The following is a 17,616-nucleotide window of genomic DNA, read 5'->3' on the forward strand; positions in this document are numbered from 1 at the left end:
GAGCTTGATACACCCACCAGAACAACACCCTGCACACGTCTGGTGCTCAAAAAAAAAAACAAAACAAGTTTAATTCCACCAACTTTTATAGACCTCTACGTGCTAGGACCTGGGGGTGTGGCTGAGGGCCACCTCTCTGCTGGCAGGGAACCTGGAGAGACAGGAACGCCTCACTTTCCACGGTGACGGTCATGGAAAGTCCTAACAAGACCGTGTTCGAAACACGGTGACGGTCATGGGAAGTCCTAACAAGACCGTGTTCGAAACAAAACTCCTATATTCTGACAAGCGTGTGCACGCGTGTGCTAGTGCGTTCCGACATCATCCTTACAAAGTCCTAAAAAAGGCTGTTCCTGTTTGTGGTTTGCTCTACCAGCAGTGAAGGCTCCATTTGGACGCGCCGCCGTGTTTCATTTCTGCCTGGCTGAGTCATTTTTGCTCCCGGGGCCCCAGGCTCGCTCCTGGCATCACAGAGCCGTTAAGAACTACCTACAAGCGGGCACGGTGAGGAGCCACTCGTCCATCCTCTGCCTGTGTTTCTGAGACACACACCCCCCGACACACCCACACACCCACACTGTAATTGGCCAACTTCCTCCCGTCCTTGGAATAGCAACCGAGACAAGAAAGCAGTTAGCACGAGAGGCTGGCGCTGGCCAACACGGTCATTCAGGACAAACCCTTCGTAATTCTTCAAATGGTGGGGTTTTTAAATAGGCTGGAACTTCAACACTCTGTTGTCTAAAAAAATAAAAATAAAAAAAATAAAAATAAAAATAAAAATAAAATAAAACCATGCCCAAGGCATCGCGCTTCTAACAGACCAAGCGACCTGAGAGCAGTCCAAGGGGAACATTCCAAAGCAGGGGATTCTGAACGCAAGCCTTCCAACGATTCGCATCTTAAAAACTATTGACTTAGGGGAGTCCTCCAGGGGGAATCTGTTTGCCCCTCCGAGGGCCTCTTCGTTTAGGTATCTTTAATCCTAAGGAAATAATTACAATGCAGTCTCTTCATGGGAATTTCCACCCGCTAACAACTGATGGCTTCTCCAGGCCAGTTCAGACCTCACGATGGGCCTCTGCCTCTGAGCAAGGTGCGGACAGCTAGGAGGAGCAGGGGGAGACAGGCATGGTGGAGGGAGAGGAGCCTGCGTTTGCATAGTTCCCTTACAGGGCTCGAGGTGCGGGGGTCCCCGCTCAGGAGAGGCCCCGGGGGTGGATGGTAGGGAGCAGGGGGGAGGGAGGCGGGGGGCAACGGAGGTCAGGAGGGACCCCTGTGGGCATCTCGAGCCTTACACTTGCGCGGACCTCCTGCCTTCGGTCATCGGGGAGAAGGACACATGCCACACGCCTTCCCCCTCTGCGCCCCCACCTCAGGGAGGGGACAGCATAAACTGTAGGCACAGGACACACACCAGGGAGCAAGAACGCCCTCCTTAGCAAGCTTCTTTATATGCTCCCCAGGGGGAAAGTGGCCCAGGGCTGTGTTGGGACAGACTTGTGGGCGAGTGCCTGGTGATGCTAGGAGCAGGGTGCACTGTGTTTCCTAAACATGGTGGCTTGGGACACCTCAACCGGGGGCTCCCCTGTCTGCCTCTAGAGAAGAGGCGGCGGGAGTGCCCTAGAGTTTCAATTTCCCCTCCTTGACCAGTCTGTCATTGAGCTGGCAGAGCTGAGCCAGGAAACCATCGTTGGGGCCAATCTCACGGTTCTGCCTCACGACGCTCAGCGCAGACTTGACATCCATTTTCTGGCGCAACATGAGGTACGCGATGACCAGGGTTGGGGAGCGGCTGTAACCTTCCCGGCAGTGGACAAGCACCCGGCCTGTAAGAAACAGGGACACGTGAGCTGGAGCTGGGGCCGGGGCCATCCAATCACAGAAGACCCTAGTCAAAACTCTCCTGGGGGCACCTGGGTGGCTCAGTGGGTTAAAGGGTCTGACTCTGGATTTCGGCTCAGGTTATGATCTCAAGATTCTTTTTTTTTTTTTTTTTTTTTTAACGTCTATTTAATCTTGAGAGAGAGAGAGAGAGAGAGAGAGAGACAGAGCGTGAGTGGAGGAGGGGCAGAGAGGGAGACAGAATCCGAATCGGGACGTGGGGCCCGAACTCATGAAGCATGAGAGTATGACCTGAGCCAAAGTCAGACGCTTAACCGACTGAGCCACCCAGGCACCCCTGATCTCACGATTCTCGAGATTGAGCCCCGCATCAGGCCCTGTGCGGACAGCACGGAGCCTGCTTGGGATTCTCGCCCTCCCCCTCTCTCTGCCCCCTCCCCTGCTTGTGCTCTCTCTGAAAATAAATAGATAAACATTTTAAAAAGTGAAAACCAAAACCAAAAAAAAAAAAACCAAAACCCTTCCGGGGAAATGCAAACGAAAAGTAGAGTAAGAAGCCATTGTGTACCCACCAGAATGACTCAGTGAAAAAGACGGAAAACACAAGGCGTCAGTCAGGCTGGAGAGCAGCAGGACTTCTATCTGTGGCTGCGGAGGGGGCTGTGCGTTAGCACAGCACGCCAGCAAACTGTGGGGCAGTATGTGCTCAGCCTGGACACACGCGGCCCCTACGGCCGGGCGGGAACGTGCGCACACGTCCACCAAAAGACACCAGAACATTCACAAGGCAGCGCCCGTCACCATAATCCCCGCTGGCAACTCCCAAAGGCCCACCAACGGTAGAAGAGATAAAGTACCGAGAACGAACACCAGAAACAACACAGATGAAACACACACAGGGCATCTGGGACCCCATGGAGCAGGGGAGCGGGCAAACTGCTCTGTGCTATCAGAAGTCTGGATGGTAGTGATGGGGGGACCGGGAGGGAACACGTGGCGGGCTTTCTAGGGTGCTGGCGGTGCCCCGTTTTCGGATCCGGGGGCTGATACGTGGGTGTGCGCGGCGCACTGATCCACACGCCTGTGATGCGGGCGCTTCGCCACATGAAACTGCTATTTCAATCAAGAGCAGAACATGGAAACAACCCAAATGCCCGTCAACAGGTGAATGGACAAACCGGTACATCCACATGTTGGAAGACTACTCGGCATCAACAAGGAGCGAATTGTTGATACTTGCAGCAAGAGGGATGGAATACCCAACAATTACGCTGAGTGAAAAAGGCCAGGCCAAAAGAGCGTACATGTAATTCCATTTATACGGAAGTCTACGAAACGTATACTCAAGTCTGGTGACAAAAAGCAGACCAGTGGTTGGAAGGTGGAGAGGGGCAGAGCGGAGAGGTCACGAGGGCATACGAGGAAACTCCAGGCAGCGGGGGAAGGGATGGATGTGCTCACGATCCTGTTTGTGGTGATGGTTTCACAATTGCATCCGTATGTCAAAACTTCAAATGGTAGGTTTTAAATACGTGTGATTTACCGAATGTCAATTATACCTCGACAGAATGGCTTAAAAGATAAAAGAAACATGCATGTCAACTACAAACACAAAGACAAAAATATCAAAACACACCCAGGGCACTTGGGTGGCTCAGGGGGTTGAGCATCTAACTCTTGATTTTTGGCTCTGGTCACGATTTCACGGTTTGGTTTGTGAGTTCGAGCCCCACGTCCATCCGGCTCTGCACTGACAGTACAGAGCCTGCTTGGGATTCTCTCTCTCTCTCCCTCTCTCTCTCTCTGCCCCTCCTCAGCTCGTGCATGCGTGTGCACGCGCTCTCCCTCTCTCAACATAAATAAACCTAAAAATAATAATAATAATAAACCACACCAACAAAAAACACCCTCTCATGGCCCTTCAAATGGCCCACGAGGCCCTACTAAAGCTGGCCCCCCACGTCCAACGCCGTCTCCCCCTATCCCGTTATTAACGTGATTAACGCTATTAACGCTATGACCTATCTAACCCCACGACGCCTCAATTTCCTCATCTGGGTTAAGAGCACCCATTGCATGATGTTGTTAGGGGACTGAAGGAAATGACATATAAAGCCCTTAGGCTAGAGGGGCGCCTGGGTGGCTCGGCCGGTTAGGTGTCCGACTTTGGCTCAGGTCATGATCTCGCGACTCGTGGGTTCGAGTCCCACACCGGGCTCTGTGCTGACAGCTCAGAGCCTGGAGCCTGCTTCAGATCCTGGCTCTCCCTCTCTCCCACTCACACTCTGTCTCTGTTTCTCAAAAATGAATAAACATTAAAAAAAAATTATTTTAAGCCCTTAGGCTAGAGCCTGGCACCTGTAAACACTCAATAAATAACTATCATCTGGCATCAGGAGTCCTCTAGTGGCACCTAGTATCTTCCACTATGGCAGCCCAGCTCTATGTCACTGTTGGCCTTGCACAGATCTACCCCTCCTCTGCCAGACTGTGAGTTCCTTGAGGGCAAGGCCTGTGGGGTATTGGTTTCTGGATGCCCAACCATCCCTAGTATGCACTGGTATTCGGTGAGTATTTGCTGACTAGCCAAGTAAATGATTAGCCACTAATACATGTAGACTGCCATTACTTTGAAGGAAAGCGGCTGGTCCAGAGTCAAACATAGTCTCTTCTGTTCCCATCACCCCACCCCAAAACATGACTCTATTTCCCCAGTGCCTCCCAAGCAGGAAGGGGGAGGCCTCCACTTTCCTGCCCATTCACTCTCCGGCCAGTGTACCCAAAGTCCGCAGAGTGGGGGAACTCCCAACCATGCCCCGTCCCTGGCAAGGGGACCATCTGCACAGAGGCTTCTTCACCACCTGGAACAGACTCGGAAGCCCAAGACGCACAGAACCAATGGGGAAGAGGAGGGCTCGACTCCCATCCTTCCAGGCCCCACCCAGACGCCATCCTCCTCCTCCGTAAAGCCTCCTTTGATCTTCCTGGCTGGAAACGACGGCTTCCTCCTCTGAGCACTCCTGGCTGTTCCCACTTCTCCAAAGTGATGGACACCTGGTTCCCCTGAGCCCTGCACACTGTTGGAGGCCAGTGCATTTCTGTTGACTCACTCGGCCAATCAACCCCAGAAGCATTTACACTTGGCATTAGAGTCCTTGGAATTCGTTTTTGTCACTCACTCGGTAATTATTTACAGCATTGTCTGCTATGTGCCCCATACTACACCAGGGGCTGGGGAGACAGACAGGGGGACCCAGTGACCCAGCCTGAGGGCAGGCTTCATGGAAGAGAGAACACTGTGCCCAGCGCTAAAACGCAAGGTGGAGTTTGCCAGAGGACAGGGTAGGGAGAGGCAGAGAGAAATTTCCAGACTCAGCCCACGTGGGCTCCTGCCAAGGCAGGAGGTCACAAGAAGTCAAGCTATGTTCCTAGTTGTATGGAAAGAGGAAACAAAGTCAGAAAGCTCTAAGCTCCCCGAGTGGATGACCAATCCATATACAAGATGAGCAAAACGCACTCCCTTACCTGTGCCCCTTGTTGTCATCTACACAAGAACTCAGTACAGCCGAAGCCGGGGTTGGGGGACACAGGAGACCACGAAGGGCCTGACAGTGAAGTCTGCAGATTCCCTGCGTGATAACACTTCCCTCCTGAGCCCCAGATACGCCCTAATCAGCATCTGGTACAAACTGGTCATTGGAAATCGTTCCGGGGCGGAGGCCAGGCACAAGAAGCATTATGTAGTAGAGACAGCCTAGAATCAGGGGGACGAGGCTGACCGTGCCTTAATGGGGGAGGGGGGGGCACTTCTCCTGAGAAGGTTGTGGGGAGGGGAGGAAGAGGCTGGGGGAAGCAGCTTGAAGGTAAAGGCAGCTGCTGAGAGAAGTAAGCTAAAAGCAGAAAGGGCAAGAGGCCCAGCCTGCTCAGCTGACGTCTGCCTTCTGCCTTCTAGGATTTCCCCCAGGGACACCTTCCCTGACTGCCAGTTCCTCACCAGTTCTGCTTCAGTCTAAGGTTTGGGAGCATTTAGAAAGTAGCTGGAAGACGTGGCCCATGGGCCACAGCTTGCTGAGCACCAGCCTAAGCCAGTCACGGCTGCCCCCATTCCTCTGGCCAGGCATTCACGTAAGCCAAGTCCAGCCATCGAGATGTGAGGGGAACCCTACCGAGGAGTTTCTGAGGACCATTGACCATTCTACTTGCTCTTAAAAAAGGGGAGGAGAGGGGAGGGGAGGGGAGGGGAGGGGAGGGGAGGGGAGGGGAGGGAAAAGAAAACACATGAGAAAGAGATGGCCGCCTCGTCTTTCGCTGCACTTTGTCCTGCTGGGATGTGGTGACTGGGTCTGCCACTGCCGTGGTGGGACCACTAGGGGACTGTCCAGCACGGAGGGCGGCAGGAGAGAGAGAGGAGAAACACCTTGTCCTGATGCCACCACTGAGCTGCTGAATCAACCGGCCCCAGAGCTCCTTCACCTCAGGACTTCTTACCACGGAAGATAAACTGTTATTACTGAAGCTATTTGAATTGGGGGCATGTGGGGAGTGGCTGGAAATGAACTCTCAGCCAAAGTCAACTCAAACACAAGGACCCCAGGGCTGCCACCCGGTGAAAGGTTGGTACATCTTGTGTAATGTAGCGCCACTTGATAGGTTCCAAGAGGAAGCCCACTGCGGGCCTCTTTTCCAGAAAAAAATCCAGTCAACGTTGCCTTGCACTGTTTCCTGGGAGGCAGGTGCCTTACCGTTCTTTTGAGCCAAGGCCTGGTCAATGAAGTCTGCAGCCCTTTCAAAGTAGGCGCTGAGGTTGAACTCCTGCGTGTCATTGGCTTTGATGCCCAGGTAGGTGATGCCGGAGTCCTTGTAGAAGTTGGCGTTGGTGTTGACGTGCATGAAGGACCTGCCCTCAGCAGCATTCAGAACATGGGTGATGCCTAGTTTCTGCAGCTTGGGGATGTCTTGAGCCACCGACCTGGACAGAAGAGAGCAGCAGGGAACGATGAACTGACCCAGTGGCAGCCCCGGGGGGGAGGAAGACAGAGAAGATTCTAAGTCTCTTGGCAAAGCAAGGAACCCTCCACGCTCGGCCCCTAGCCAGCTTCTCCCCATCTTATGACCCACCTCCCTCACGCCAGCCGTATCTAATTACCGGCAGCTTCCCCAAATAGACTGGGTGGTTTCATACCCGTGTTGTTCCCGCTCTGGAATGCCGTCCTCTAGCTTCTCCATGGACACACACCCTCTCATTTTTCACCACCCTCTGCAGTATGTCCCGGTCACCCCTCCATTCCATCTGGCATCGTGTTCCCTATGCTGAGGCGGTGGTAGAGCCCAGTGGCTAAAAATGGGCTCCAGAGCCGGGCTGCCTGGGCTGAGTCCAGCTCTGAGACTCACCAGCCAGGTTAACCTTGAGCAAGTCCCTTGACCTTTTTGGGACTCCAGCCTCGTAACGGCAGCTACCCCGGGGGGGTTGTCATTGAGTGTTAAATGTGCTATTGTGTAGACAGAGCCTGACGCTGAGGACAGTGCTATTCTAATGCCTGATGGTGCTTATTTGTTTGGACGGGCAGGCTGTGAGCTCCTGGAGGGAATGACCACGTCTGCTTCGGGTCTGCATGCCTCTCACCTGCTATGGCACCTGGCACATAGTAGGTGCCGAATAGCTATGCAGTGAAATCAGTGAAAAAGAAGGAAATCGGCACCACCTAGGCAGCCGGATCCCTCCTTGGATTATAAATCCAATCCCTCCTTGTATTATAAAGCACGGCAGCCCCGCCAGTCCCCCAGAGGGACCCTTTCCGCCACAGACCACCAACCACGGTTCTGAAGCTCTCTCGGGTGAGGAAGCACTTGGGGACCAAGTGGCGCCAACAGAACCCTGGGGGTTACAAAACATTTGATCTGAATAGTCAAAGGGCTCCTTTATTTCATCTCACAACAACATCCCAATTCAGACAGCAGTGTATACTTTACAGAAATGCCTTCTCCTACAGGATCCTGTTTGCCTATCACAGCAGCCTGTTAGGAAGCAAGGACTCGGCTTAGACTCGGGCCCAACAGGACAGCGGAAGGATGTGCTTGCGCTCACATGGGCTGCTTGGAGGCAGAGCCAGGAGGAGACCTGACGCCAGCTCTGTTCTGTCTTCCCCTCACTCTGCCTGTCATGTCCACGTCAACTGCAACTCCTGAGTTCTAGAAAGCAAGGCTCATACAGGATCCTCTCTGCCCTGTGAACCCTGATTTGGTTAAGGGGCTCCCACCATGCGGGAGCACCCCCCCTCCCTCACACACACACACACCCGTGGCCAAGTCGAAGCCAGATTCACTAACTGGGCAGGGGATGTGTTTTCTACAGTGGCCGTCAGCACTCGCCAGTCTGGCTACCACCAGACATCCACAACCTAGGTTTTCACTTGATAAGTGGTGGCAGCCGAATGTGCCGAACTGCCCAAGACAGCGGGTCCCAAGGGTGCCAAGGCCACTTGCTGCTTGGGTTGACTGGACAGGGAGGGGGCTGGCTTTCCTCAGAACTCTGCAATTACTGAGCCCTCTGGCTGAGGCTCTGGGACTGTTTTAGCTTGTCCCTGCTCACCATACTGCACACGGTTGTATTGTAAGGCAGTGGTTGATGAAAACAAACAACTCTGAAGGTGAACTCCCATTCACCTCCCTTCACTATTACTTGACATTCAACAAATTTGCCATTATCATTAACATCCCTATGAATGCGCATTATACAGTGCCTGACACACAGTAAGTGCTCAATATGGTGAATGAATAAATGCAATGGAGGAGACGGTCCCCCATGAAGGTGGGACCTGCCTTATGGACCCCTTTTGGCCCCGCGATGATCCCCGTTTTTGTGGCACTCCTTAGGGTAAGCAGCAGTCCTGTAGTACAGGACAGGGGGTACAGACATGAACAAGACTTTGACCCTGTCCTCACAATCCCTCAACCACTCTGGGCCACCACTTCCCCCTGGGTAAAAGGAGAGAAGAGAGTTAGTTCTGGGTTTCCAACACGCAGACCCTGGCCCACAGAGCTCAGGGCGTTGGTTAATCAAACCCTATGGGCAAGGCAGGAAAAGGAGCGAGGAAACCCCGGCCCCGCTCTCCCCGGATCCCACATTCCTTGATCAGGCCTGCCCAGCCGGGAAACTTCCACGCCCGATTTGTGACGTCAGCCCGTTGCCATGGCAGCGAAGGCAGACATTCCGCGGTGACCTCACTGCAGAGCCAGGCAGCTGTCACATGACGCGCGGGCTGGAGACCGGCCGGGTGACTGAGGGCCACCTGTTAAGTGATCACGGTAGCCCGACCCCGCCCAAAGCCGAGCCCCTAGCGGGTAACGGCTGCGGGCCGGACGCCGCGCTGGCCGAGCGCCCCGGGCTCCGTGCCCCCCGCGAGGGGGAGGACCTCGTGGGGCCGGGGCGGGGTCTAGCCCCTCCGCCCCCACGCACGGGGGCGGGCGGCGACTCCAGCCCCCTCTGTGTTCGCGGACGGCGACCACGCCCCGAACCCCCCCCTCCCCACGCCCGCGACGCCCCCACCCCGGCTTTCGGGTGGGCGGGGCGCCCCAGCGGCGACTCACGCGTTGCCCACGTAGATCCTGGGGGTGACCTCGTTGCAAGGCTGGCTCGGCAGGCTGTAGCAGCCGCTGCCGTCCGAGAGCAGGTCGTTGAGATCCTGCACCGAGAGCTCGAACGGGCCCGACATGGCGGCGGCCGGGCCCAGCACGCCCGGGCAGCAGCCTGCGAGGGGAGAGCCGCCGGGTCAGCTGGGCGGGGGCTCGCGAGCCGGGACCCGCCCCGTCCCGCCCCGGAGGCGGGCCCGCCGGGCGCGGGAAAAGGCGGAGCGCGGGCGGCCGACGCGCCCCGCTCCCCGCGAGAAGGCGCGCCGCTGGGGTCGCGCGGACGCTCGGAGGCCCCTAGGCACGTGCCCCGGCGGAAATGGCGCCGCCCGTGTTGGGGGGGGGGGGGAAGGGGTCTTCGGCCCACCCGCGGCCTTTTCTGTACCATTATCCCCTGGGAAGTGCAGTGGCTTCATTGGACTAAACTCGGGACGCAATAAATGTTCCTATTGACCAGGCTCCGCTTGACACCGCAGGTGTCGCTTAGTTTTGCAGGATTACCGGGACACCAGGGTTGGGCTTGTGACCTCTGACTGCCTGCTGCGGGACCAGCAGCCCAGACCTCGCCCGGGGAGCTGGTCCGAAAGGCAGAATCTGCGCCCCAGCCCAGACTTGCCGAATAAGAATGTGCCTTTTACAGCACACACTCCCTTCCCCCGCCGCGATTCCTACAAAGGTTAGAGTTTGAGCAGCACAACCCTGAGGCACGTTTCTTCCAACAGTTATGGAGACCCAGCATCGTGCCCAAAAGCTTGGGTTCTGCGCAGCCAGACTTGGCATTCTGGCGCTGGTCTCTCTGAACCTGTTGGCTATTTAAAAAAAAAAGGATACTATTGATGTGGGAAACAGACAAAAGAAAAAGTTAAATTTCCCTGCTACTCACAGCCCATTGATCAGTCCTTGAAACAGGCAGAGTGACCTTCCTCTGGGAGCTCAGCTGTCTCCACGTTGATACTTTGCTAAGGGCAAAAGGGAATCTTAGCTTAACTTCCCCCCCCCCCCCCTCCTGCCAGGATCTTGTGAGTCTACTTTAAGCATATAGAAATTCCTTTGGAAACTTCCTTTACCTCTACCCCCAAGATGTATGTTAGCAATCATCCTCCAAGCATATGGCCCCAGGATATACATCTGAAAGGGCTCCTGACTTTTTACGAACAGTAATAAATGACTTTTTCGTAACAATAGCTAGCCTCCTCAGGGTCCTGGAAATCTTGTTTCCAAAATTCCTTACAGGCTTTCTCTGTCCCTAACCCCCTCCCGACTTGAAAGTATATATTCAACTTTCCACAACCCCAGTGCTCTTTCTCCCCACTGGTCCTGCCCTCATGCTTTAAGAAAACCACCGGTGGGGCGCCTGGGTGGCTCAGTCGGTTGAGCGTCCAGCTTCGGCTCAGGTCATGATCTCGAGGTTTGTGGGTTCAAGCCTCCTGTCGGGCTCTGTGCTGACAGCTCAGAGCCTGGATCCTGTTTTGGATTCTGTGTCTCCTCCTCTCTCTGCCCCTCCCTCATGTGTGCTCTGTCTCTGTCTCTCAAAAATAAATCAATGTAAAAAAAGAAAACCACTGTTTTGCCCCAAAGATGTCTCAAGAATTCTTTCTTGATCGTTTGCCCCAACATTTCCACATCATTTGTGCCTCGTTCCTAGGGTTGTTGGAAAGATTAAATGTGACGCTCAAGGAAAGCGCCCAACAATGTGTAATGAGCACCCACTAGGTGCTACTACACCTGTGCTACTGTGGAGGTGAATCAGGCTCCTTTGCAGCCGGTCCAAGAGCAGCTGCCAGCCCAGGGTTGGCTGCTCCTCATTTGCTGAGATCCCACTAAGAGCGGACGACCGTCTCTGTTCTCCCCCACTGCCGACGGCAGATTACCCACACCCACCCTTGCCCCTCCCAAAACCAGATGTCCTGGGAGTTCAGGAAACCTCATCCCGAGTCCAGCCCTGCCACTAACTCGGTTCTTGAGCAGCAAATCAGGCTGTGACTCCGGACTTCAGTTTCCTCATCTGCAAAAAGGAAGAAACTGGATGAGATTATCCTTCAGGCCATCTTTCACCTTCCCCCTAAAGCTGGTGGTCTCACGGCTCCAGGGGATCCATCACGGTGGAGACTAGTTAGCTTAGAGCCCAAGGTGTATAACCAAGGCTGGACTCCTCCACCCCAGCCTCCACCCGGAGCCTTCCCACCCCTCCCAGCGCACCACGCCTTTTCCCGTAGTGCTGGCGGCATCTGCCTGCGAGGCAGGTGGGAGAGCGAGCTTCTGAGTCTCGCCCCTCATCTTGACTTGGACCTAGATTAGCTTTCAAGCAGAAGCCCAGGGGTGGCCAGGCATGCTCCGCCACTCCTCTTCCTTCCCCAAGACCCGTCCCTGATGTCATAACTGGGTAACTATGACAACATGTCACGGGGACCGCTAAGGACCTCACAGAGGAGACTGGGTGCCTCATTTCTGAAGTGAGACTAGGAAGAGAAGATGAACAATTGCCTGGATTATCTCGCCTACCCTGTAATCGTCTCTAATCACAGGCAGAGCACGACCTTCAGGAAGAAACTGGACTTTGGCCACTACATATTTCACAAGAATAGGATACAAATAGGTATGTGGGCCATTGGGGCAGGACACTGTGATTAGGGGTTCTGGAAGGGTCCACCTTAGAGACATTGACGGTAAACCAGACCAGGACAGGGCTTTGCAGTGATGTGGCCTTATCTGCTGGGTTGGGTCAAGAGAACAGCATCAGTGACAAAATTTATCTTCCACCCGGAGTCCAGTGGACGGAAATGCTCATTTAAATTTTTTTTTTTCAACGTTTTATTTATTTTTGGGACAGAGAGAGACAGAGCGTGAACGGGGGAGGGGCAGAGAGAGAGGGAGACACAGAATCGGAAACAGGCTCCAGGCTCTGAGCCATCAGCCCAGAGCCTGACGCGGGGCTCGAACTCACAGACCGCGAGATCGTGACCTGGCTGAAGTCGGACGCTTAACCGGCTGCGCCACCCAGGCGCCCCGGGAAATGCTCATTTAAACTCGTTAAAGCCAAAGAAAACTAGAGAGGCTCCCAACAGGCTAGTCCTATTGTGGAGGATGAGAGAGGCTCTTTTTTATTTTTTTAATGTTTATTTATTTTTGAGAGAGAGAGAGAGAGCATGGGCAGGGGAGGAGCAGAGAGAGAGGGAGACACAGAATCCAAAGCGGGCTCCAGACTCTGAGCTGTCAGCACAGAGCCTGATGTGGGGCTTGAACTCCCGAACCATGATATCAGGACCTGAGCTGAAGTCAGACACTTAACCAACTAAGCCACCCAGGCACCCCGGGAGAGGCTCTTTCACTGGGTGCAAAGAACATTGATCTCTACGTTTTACTTGTTCCCGCCCTCACGTTCTTTCACTGTCTGCTAAAAAACTCATCAAAGATGTCAGCTTGGGACAGTTAAACTTCCCGAACTAGAGTAACGTCGGAATTCAAAATCGTAATGTGTATTAGTCGGACGGTCATTTAGAATGAGTGGGTTTTCCGAGGTGGCTGAGGGGACTCCTGTGTCGTAACGTGGCTCTCTTTTATTCTTCTCTAGTGAAGCCTACTGTCGATACCAAACCTCCGGTGGCACACACGCACCACATTTTAAAACTGAGCAAACTACAGGTATTTGTTCTTGCCATTTGCAGATGTACTTGACTGATCTCTATCTATGTCCTGAAGGGGTCCAGCTTCCTAGAGCCTCATAAATACCCACCTAACCCGGAGATTTGTCACTCCTCCCCTCCCCTTGCACACCAGCCATTTCCTGTGCTCTGCTCCCCGTCTCCATGGTGGCCCCCAATTTGCCCCTACCCCCGCCATCCCAGAGGACGGTGATCCTGAGCCGTTGGGTGTTGGACGATGTCACCATGCTGGGGTGTGGTTTCTTACCAGGGTGAACAAAAGCGAATCGACAAAATCGAATATGAAAACAAGCAACTGTGTCAGAAAATCGCAAACGCCCATCGCGGCCCTGCCAGGGTGGATTGTTGGAACGAATATTTTTCCAAGAGGTAGTGTTCTTTCTCCCCTTTTCATTTTTGGAAAGTCAGAATTGACTTGCCCCTCGTTGAATTTTAGTGCGAGTTTCCCTTGAGCAGGAGGACTCGAAAGAAGGTATTTTGACGGGTAAGCCGGAGAGACCAGATTAAGGAGAATAAAAACTACTCAAAAGGGGGGCCTTCCTCTAGCGTTAAAGACTCCTAACTTTTATTGCATCTAAGAGACTTTTTGGAGTCCTATTCAGAGTTTGTCACGGGAAAATACCGCATAGTTTTGTCAAATGGTGACCAGAGGTGGGACTCTGAAGCACAGCGTTCTTAAGGATCAGTTCCTCAAATATTTCCCGAGCAACTACTATGTGCTAAGTGCTATGAATAGAGATGAAATATATATATATATGATGAAATATATATATATGAAATATATATGTGTGAAATATATATATATATATATTTCCTTGTATATCTGAAATAGTTGAAAGCTGAAAAGAAGCAAAGCAGAACTTGTCCCTGGCCCTTTGTGATGTATCCATAGGCAAGCCCCTTCCCCCATGACATAAACCAGACATTCTCAGTCCTGGTTTCACATAACCATTCCTGGGGTGCTGCTACCAAATGCCAATGTCCAAGCTGCACCCCAGACCAAAAAAGTAGAATCTTCCAGCGGACATCAGGGTTGAAAAACCACTGATACAAACCTACCAATGCTGTGCACGTTCGCCAGAGTGTAGTCAATTTCAACAGGTATATGGGGCCTCAGGGATCAGCAGGACAGTGTGTTCCTTGCGCTTAGGCAGCCTGGGTTTATGACATCACGACTTCATCCGAGAGGGGTATTTTATTCTTCAACCATCTCAGGGTTTTGTGTTTTTCAGCTTGAACAGAGAAACAAGAAACCGGGAGCTAGTGAGAATCACCGTGGAAAACCAGGGCATTCTGAAGAGGCTTGGCGATCGAAAACCGCACTATGACCGCAGATCATCCGAGATAGATTGGCAGGCACGTGGATACTCCGCCCTATTCCCTCGCACACACAGAGTTCGTCTGTGTTCAGAGTAGAGTCGGTCTCAGAAGAGACCCCTGAGTGGCCGAGGGAGCGATCATGAGGAATGCAACAATCGATAAAAGGGAAGCTACCCAGAGCAAACAAAGCTAACGACGGGAGCAAGCCACCCTCCTTGGTAGCAAAGCTGCTATGCGTCAGTTTCAGAAAAAAAATACCTCGTAGCGTCTTCCTTCAGGCTTTAATTCATTGAGGAAAGCCAAACGTACAAGCAGAGAGGAGGAAGGGTATACCATTCAGTGTGCGGTTGATTTCCTTCATTTAGGAATGACCCTTCAAGAAGGAAAAAAAGAAAAAAGGCATCTGCGGTGTTTTTAAAAACCCCCCACTCCCTGGCTTTGGTCTGTAAGCCTTTTCTAAGCCAGCCTTAGGAGTTAGACTTTCAAGTTAAAAAAAAAAATTTTTTTAACGTTTATTTATTATTGAGAGACAGACAGAGAGAGAGCAGGAGCAGGGGAGGGGCAGAGAGAGGAGGAGACACAGAATTGGAAGCAGGCCCCAGACTCCGAGCTGTCAGCACCGAGCCCGACGCGGGGCTCGAAATCACAAATCCTGAGATCATGACCTGAGCGGAAGTCGGACGCTTAACCCACTGAGCCACCCAGGTGCCCCTAGACCTTCCACTTTAGCACCAGCCCCCTGGCACTGACATAATTCTCTCTGATTTTTTTCTTTCAAGAATTCAAGGCGCTATATCAGAAATACAACAAAATATCTTCTCTCCCGAGATGAATAGGTATGTCTCCCCATGGCTGCTTCTTACTGTGAAATAACAGTGATCACAGTTGCTATCAAAGCCCTAAGAACTGTGTAGATGAAGAACAAGGGGCCCAGTTAAAGGGATGGATTTTGCTCTTCTGTTAGTATAAGGGAACTTAGGGCTGTGTCTTCTCTCCCTTTGAGTAGGAAATGACTGGCTTTTGTCATCAGCTTTTGAGTCTTCATGTGAGTCTTAAGGGGAAGTGATTTGTTCCAATAAAACATAAACAGGAGGTCTCGTGGCTTTACTGTTGTGCCAAAAGTTGAATTATATGTCTCTGTCACTGTTCAAAAGTACCGTTGGGTTGGCATTTTGTATTATTTAACTTTATTAGTAATGGCCAAGTTTGGGATTTTTTTTTTTTTATCCCTGGGGAGAAGGATAAATGGACACGCAGGCTTTCCAAGGAATGGGTCTGTGTAATTAATGTGTCTCTATTTCTCTCCCTCTCTTTTCCCCTGAATACAAGGTTACTCACAGTGGAAAAGATACAAGAGAAAGCCCTAGGATTTCTTAGCTGCTTAGACTCTCAAAACACTCCTAAGTGGCTGAATGCTCAATCCTAGGATGCTACAATAAAGCTTGGAACATAAAATGAGTAAGTTACATTTAAGGTACCTGAAGGCTTTAAGTCCCATCCCAAAATGGAGACAGAGTGGGGCAGGCAGAAGGAAGGATACAACCATTTTTATTTGGGGCTATGAAAAGAAGTGTCCATGAGAGAGAAAGCAAGAGAAGCATACACCATCACCACCATCGTAGAGGGGAGGAAGGCGGGGTAAGATGACCCAGCCACAAACACAGCTCTGTCAAAATGGAAAACAGAAGCACGTGATAAGATTAAGGTCCTGACAACACAGAGAACAAATGCCATTTCTCTGTGAATACACAGAATTGGAAAAGAATGCTTCATTGAAGTTTCCGTGTACTCTGTTCATTTATAAGGGGGCGGCCACAGTGAAAATCTCAAAACATATGGCAAGACAACATTCCCTGACTGCTGTGACTGGTCATGCTGGGGTTGAGCCTGACTTTATTTAAACTTTTTATTTTGAAAGAGAGTAGATCTCAAGTGTTGTCATCACAAATAAATCAACTGTTTGTTTTAAAATAGATTCACAGATGGGGCGCCTGGGTGGCTCAGTCGGTTAAGCGGCCGACTTCAGCTCAGGTCACGATCTCGCGGTCCGTGAGTTCGAGCCCCGCGTCGGGCTCTGGGCTGATGGCTCAGAGCCTGGAGCCTGCTTCGGATTCTGTGTCTCCCTCTCTCTCTGCCCCTCCCCCGTTCATGCTCTGTCTCTCTCTGTCTCAAAAAATAAATAAAACGTTAAAAAAAAAAATTTAAAATAGATTCACAGGAAGTTGCAAATAAAGCATGGGGTGGGAGTGGGGCACTCCCGCACCCTTCACCCAGCCTTCTCTGCAAGTTAGCATCCTTTTTTTTTTTTTTTTTTTTTTAGCATATTGCATAACTGACAAGATGTAGTTTCTAGCTTTTTGGACTATTACGAATAAAGCAGCTATGAATATTTGTTCCAAGGGTCTGCATGAAAATCAGTTTAACTTCCTTGGGATAAGCACCCAAGAATACAATTGCTGGGTTGTATGGTAAGTCTATTTTAAAAGGAACTCGGGGCGCCTGGGTGGCTCAGTTGGTTAAGCGTCCGACTTCGGCTCAGGTCATGATCTCACGGTCCATGAGTTCGAGCCCCGCGTCGGGCTCTGTGCTGACAGCTCGGAGCCTGGAGCCTGCTTCGGATTCTGTGTCTCCCTCTCTCTCTCTGACCCTCCCCCGTTCATGCTCTGTCTCTCTCTGTCTCAAAAATAAATAAACATTAAAAAAAAATTAAAAAATAAAATAAAATAAATAAAAAATAAAATAAAAAGGAACTACATCAGGGCACCTGGGTGGCTCAGTCGGTTGGGCGTCTGACCTTGGCCCAGGTCATGATCCCGCACTTTGTGGGTTCAAGCCCTGCGTCGGGCTCTGTGCTTCAGCTCAAAGCCTGGAGCCTGCTTCGGATTCTGTGTCTCCCTCTCTCTCCCCTCCCCTGCTCGCCCTCTCTCTGTCTCCCAAAAAACATTTTTTAAAGGAACTACAAAACTATTTCCAGAGTGGCTGTACCATTTACCTTTCCACCAGCAATGGATTAGTGCTGCGGTTTCTCTATGTCCTCATCAGCGTTGGATATTATTCTTCATTTTAGCCATTCTGATATGTGTGCAGTCACATCTCATGTGGTCTTCTCATCTGCATTTCTGTAGTGATTAGTGACGTTGAACGTCTTTCACATGTTTGTCAT

At 52.0% G+C, this 17,616-nt stretch overlaps 2 protein-coding genes across 2 annotated transcripts; one reads left to right on the forward strand and one right to left on the reverse strand.

Moving 5' to 3' along the window:
- Positions 1–1,435: 1,435 nt before the first annotated feature.
- On the reverse strand, positions 1,436–9,629 carry DUSP3 (dual specificity phosphatase 3). The gene is made up of 3 exons (XM_043584637.1): positions 9,433–9,629; positions 6,588–6,814; positions 1,436–1,829 (listed from the first exon to the last, which is right to left on the reverse strand). The coding sequence occupies exons 1-3, from the start codon at positions 9,555–9,557 to the stop codon at positions 1,624–1,626; spliced, it is 558 nt and encodes a 185-aa protein (XP_043440572.1). The 5' UTR covers positions 9,558–9,629; the 3' UTR covers positions 1,436–1,623.
- Positions 9,630–11,860: 2,231 nt separating this feature from the next.
- CFAP97D1 (CFAP97 domain containing 1) lies at positions 11,861–15,911 on the forward strand. The gene is made up of 6 exons (XM_043584638.1): positions 11,861–12,067; positions 13,043–13,113; positions 13,384–13,502; positions 14,366–14,489; positions 15,233–15,289; positions 15,783–15,911. Exons 1-5 carry the CDS (start codon positions 11,944–11,946, stop codon positions 15,287–15,289), a joined length of 495 nt encoding a protein of 164 aa, XP_043440573.1. The 5' UTR covers positions 11,861–11,943; the 3' UTR covers positions 15,783–15,911.
- The last annotated feature ends 1,705 nt before the right edge of the window (positions 15,912–17,616 follow it).

The sequence above is a fragment of the Prionailurus bengalensis genome, chromosome E1, assembly GCF_016509475.1.
Source record: "Prionailurus bengalensis isolate Pbe53 chromosome E1, Fcat_Pben_1.1_paternal_pri, whole genome shotgun sequence".
NCBI lineage: Eukaryota > Metazoa > Chordata > Mammalia > Carnivora > Felidae > Prionailurus > Prionailurus bengalensis.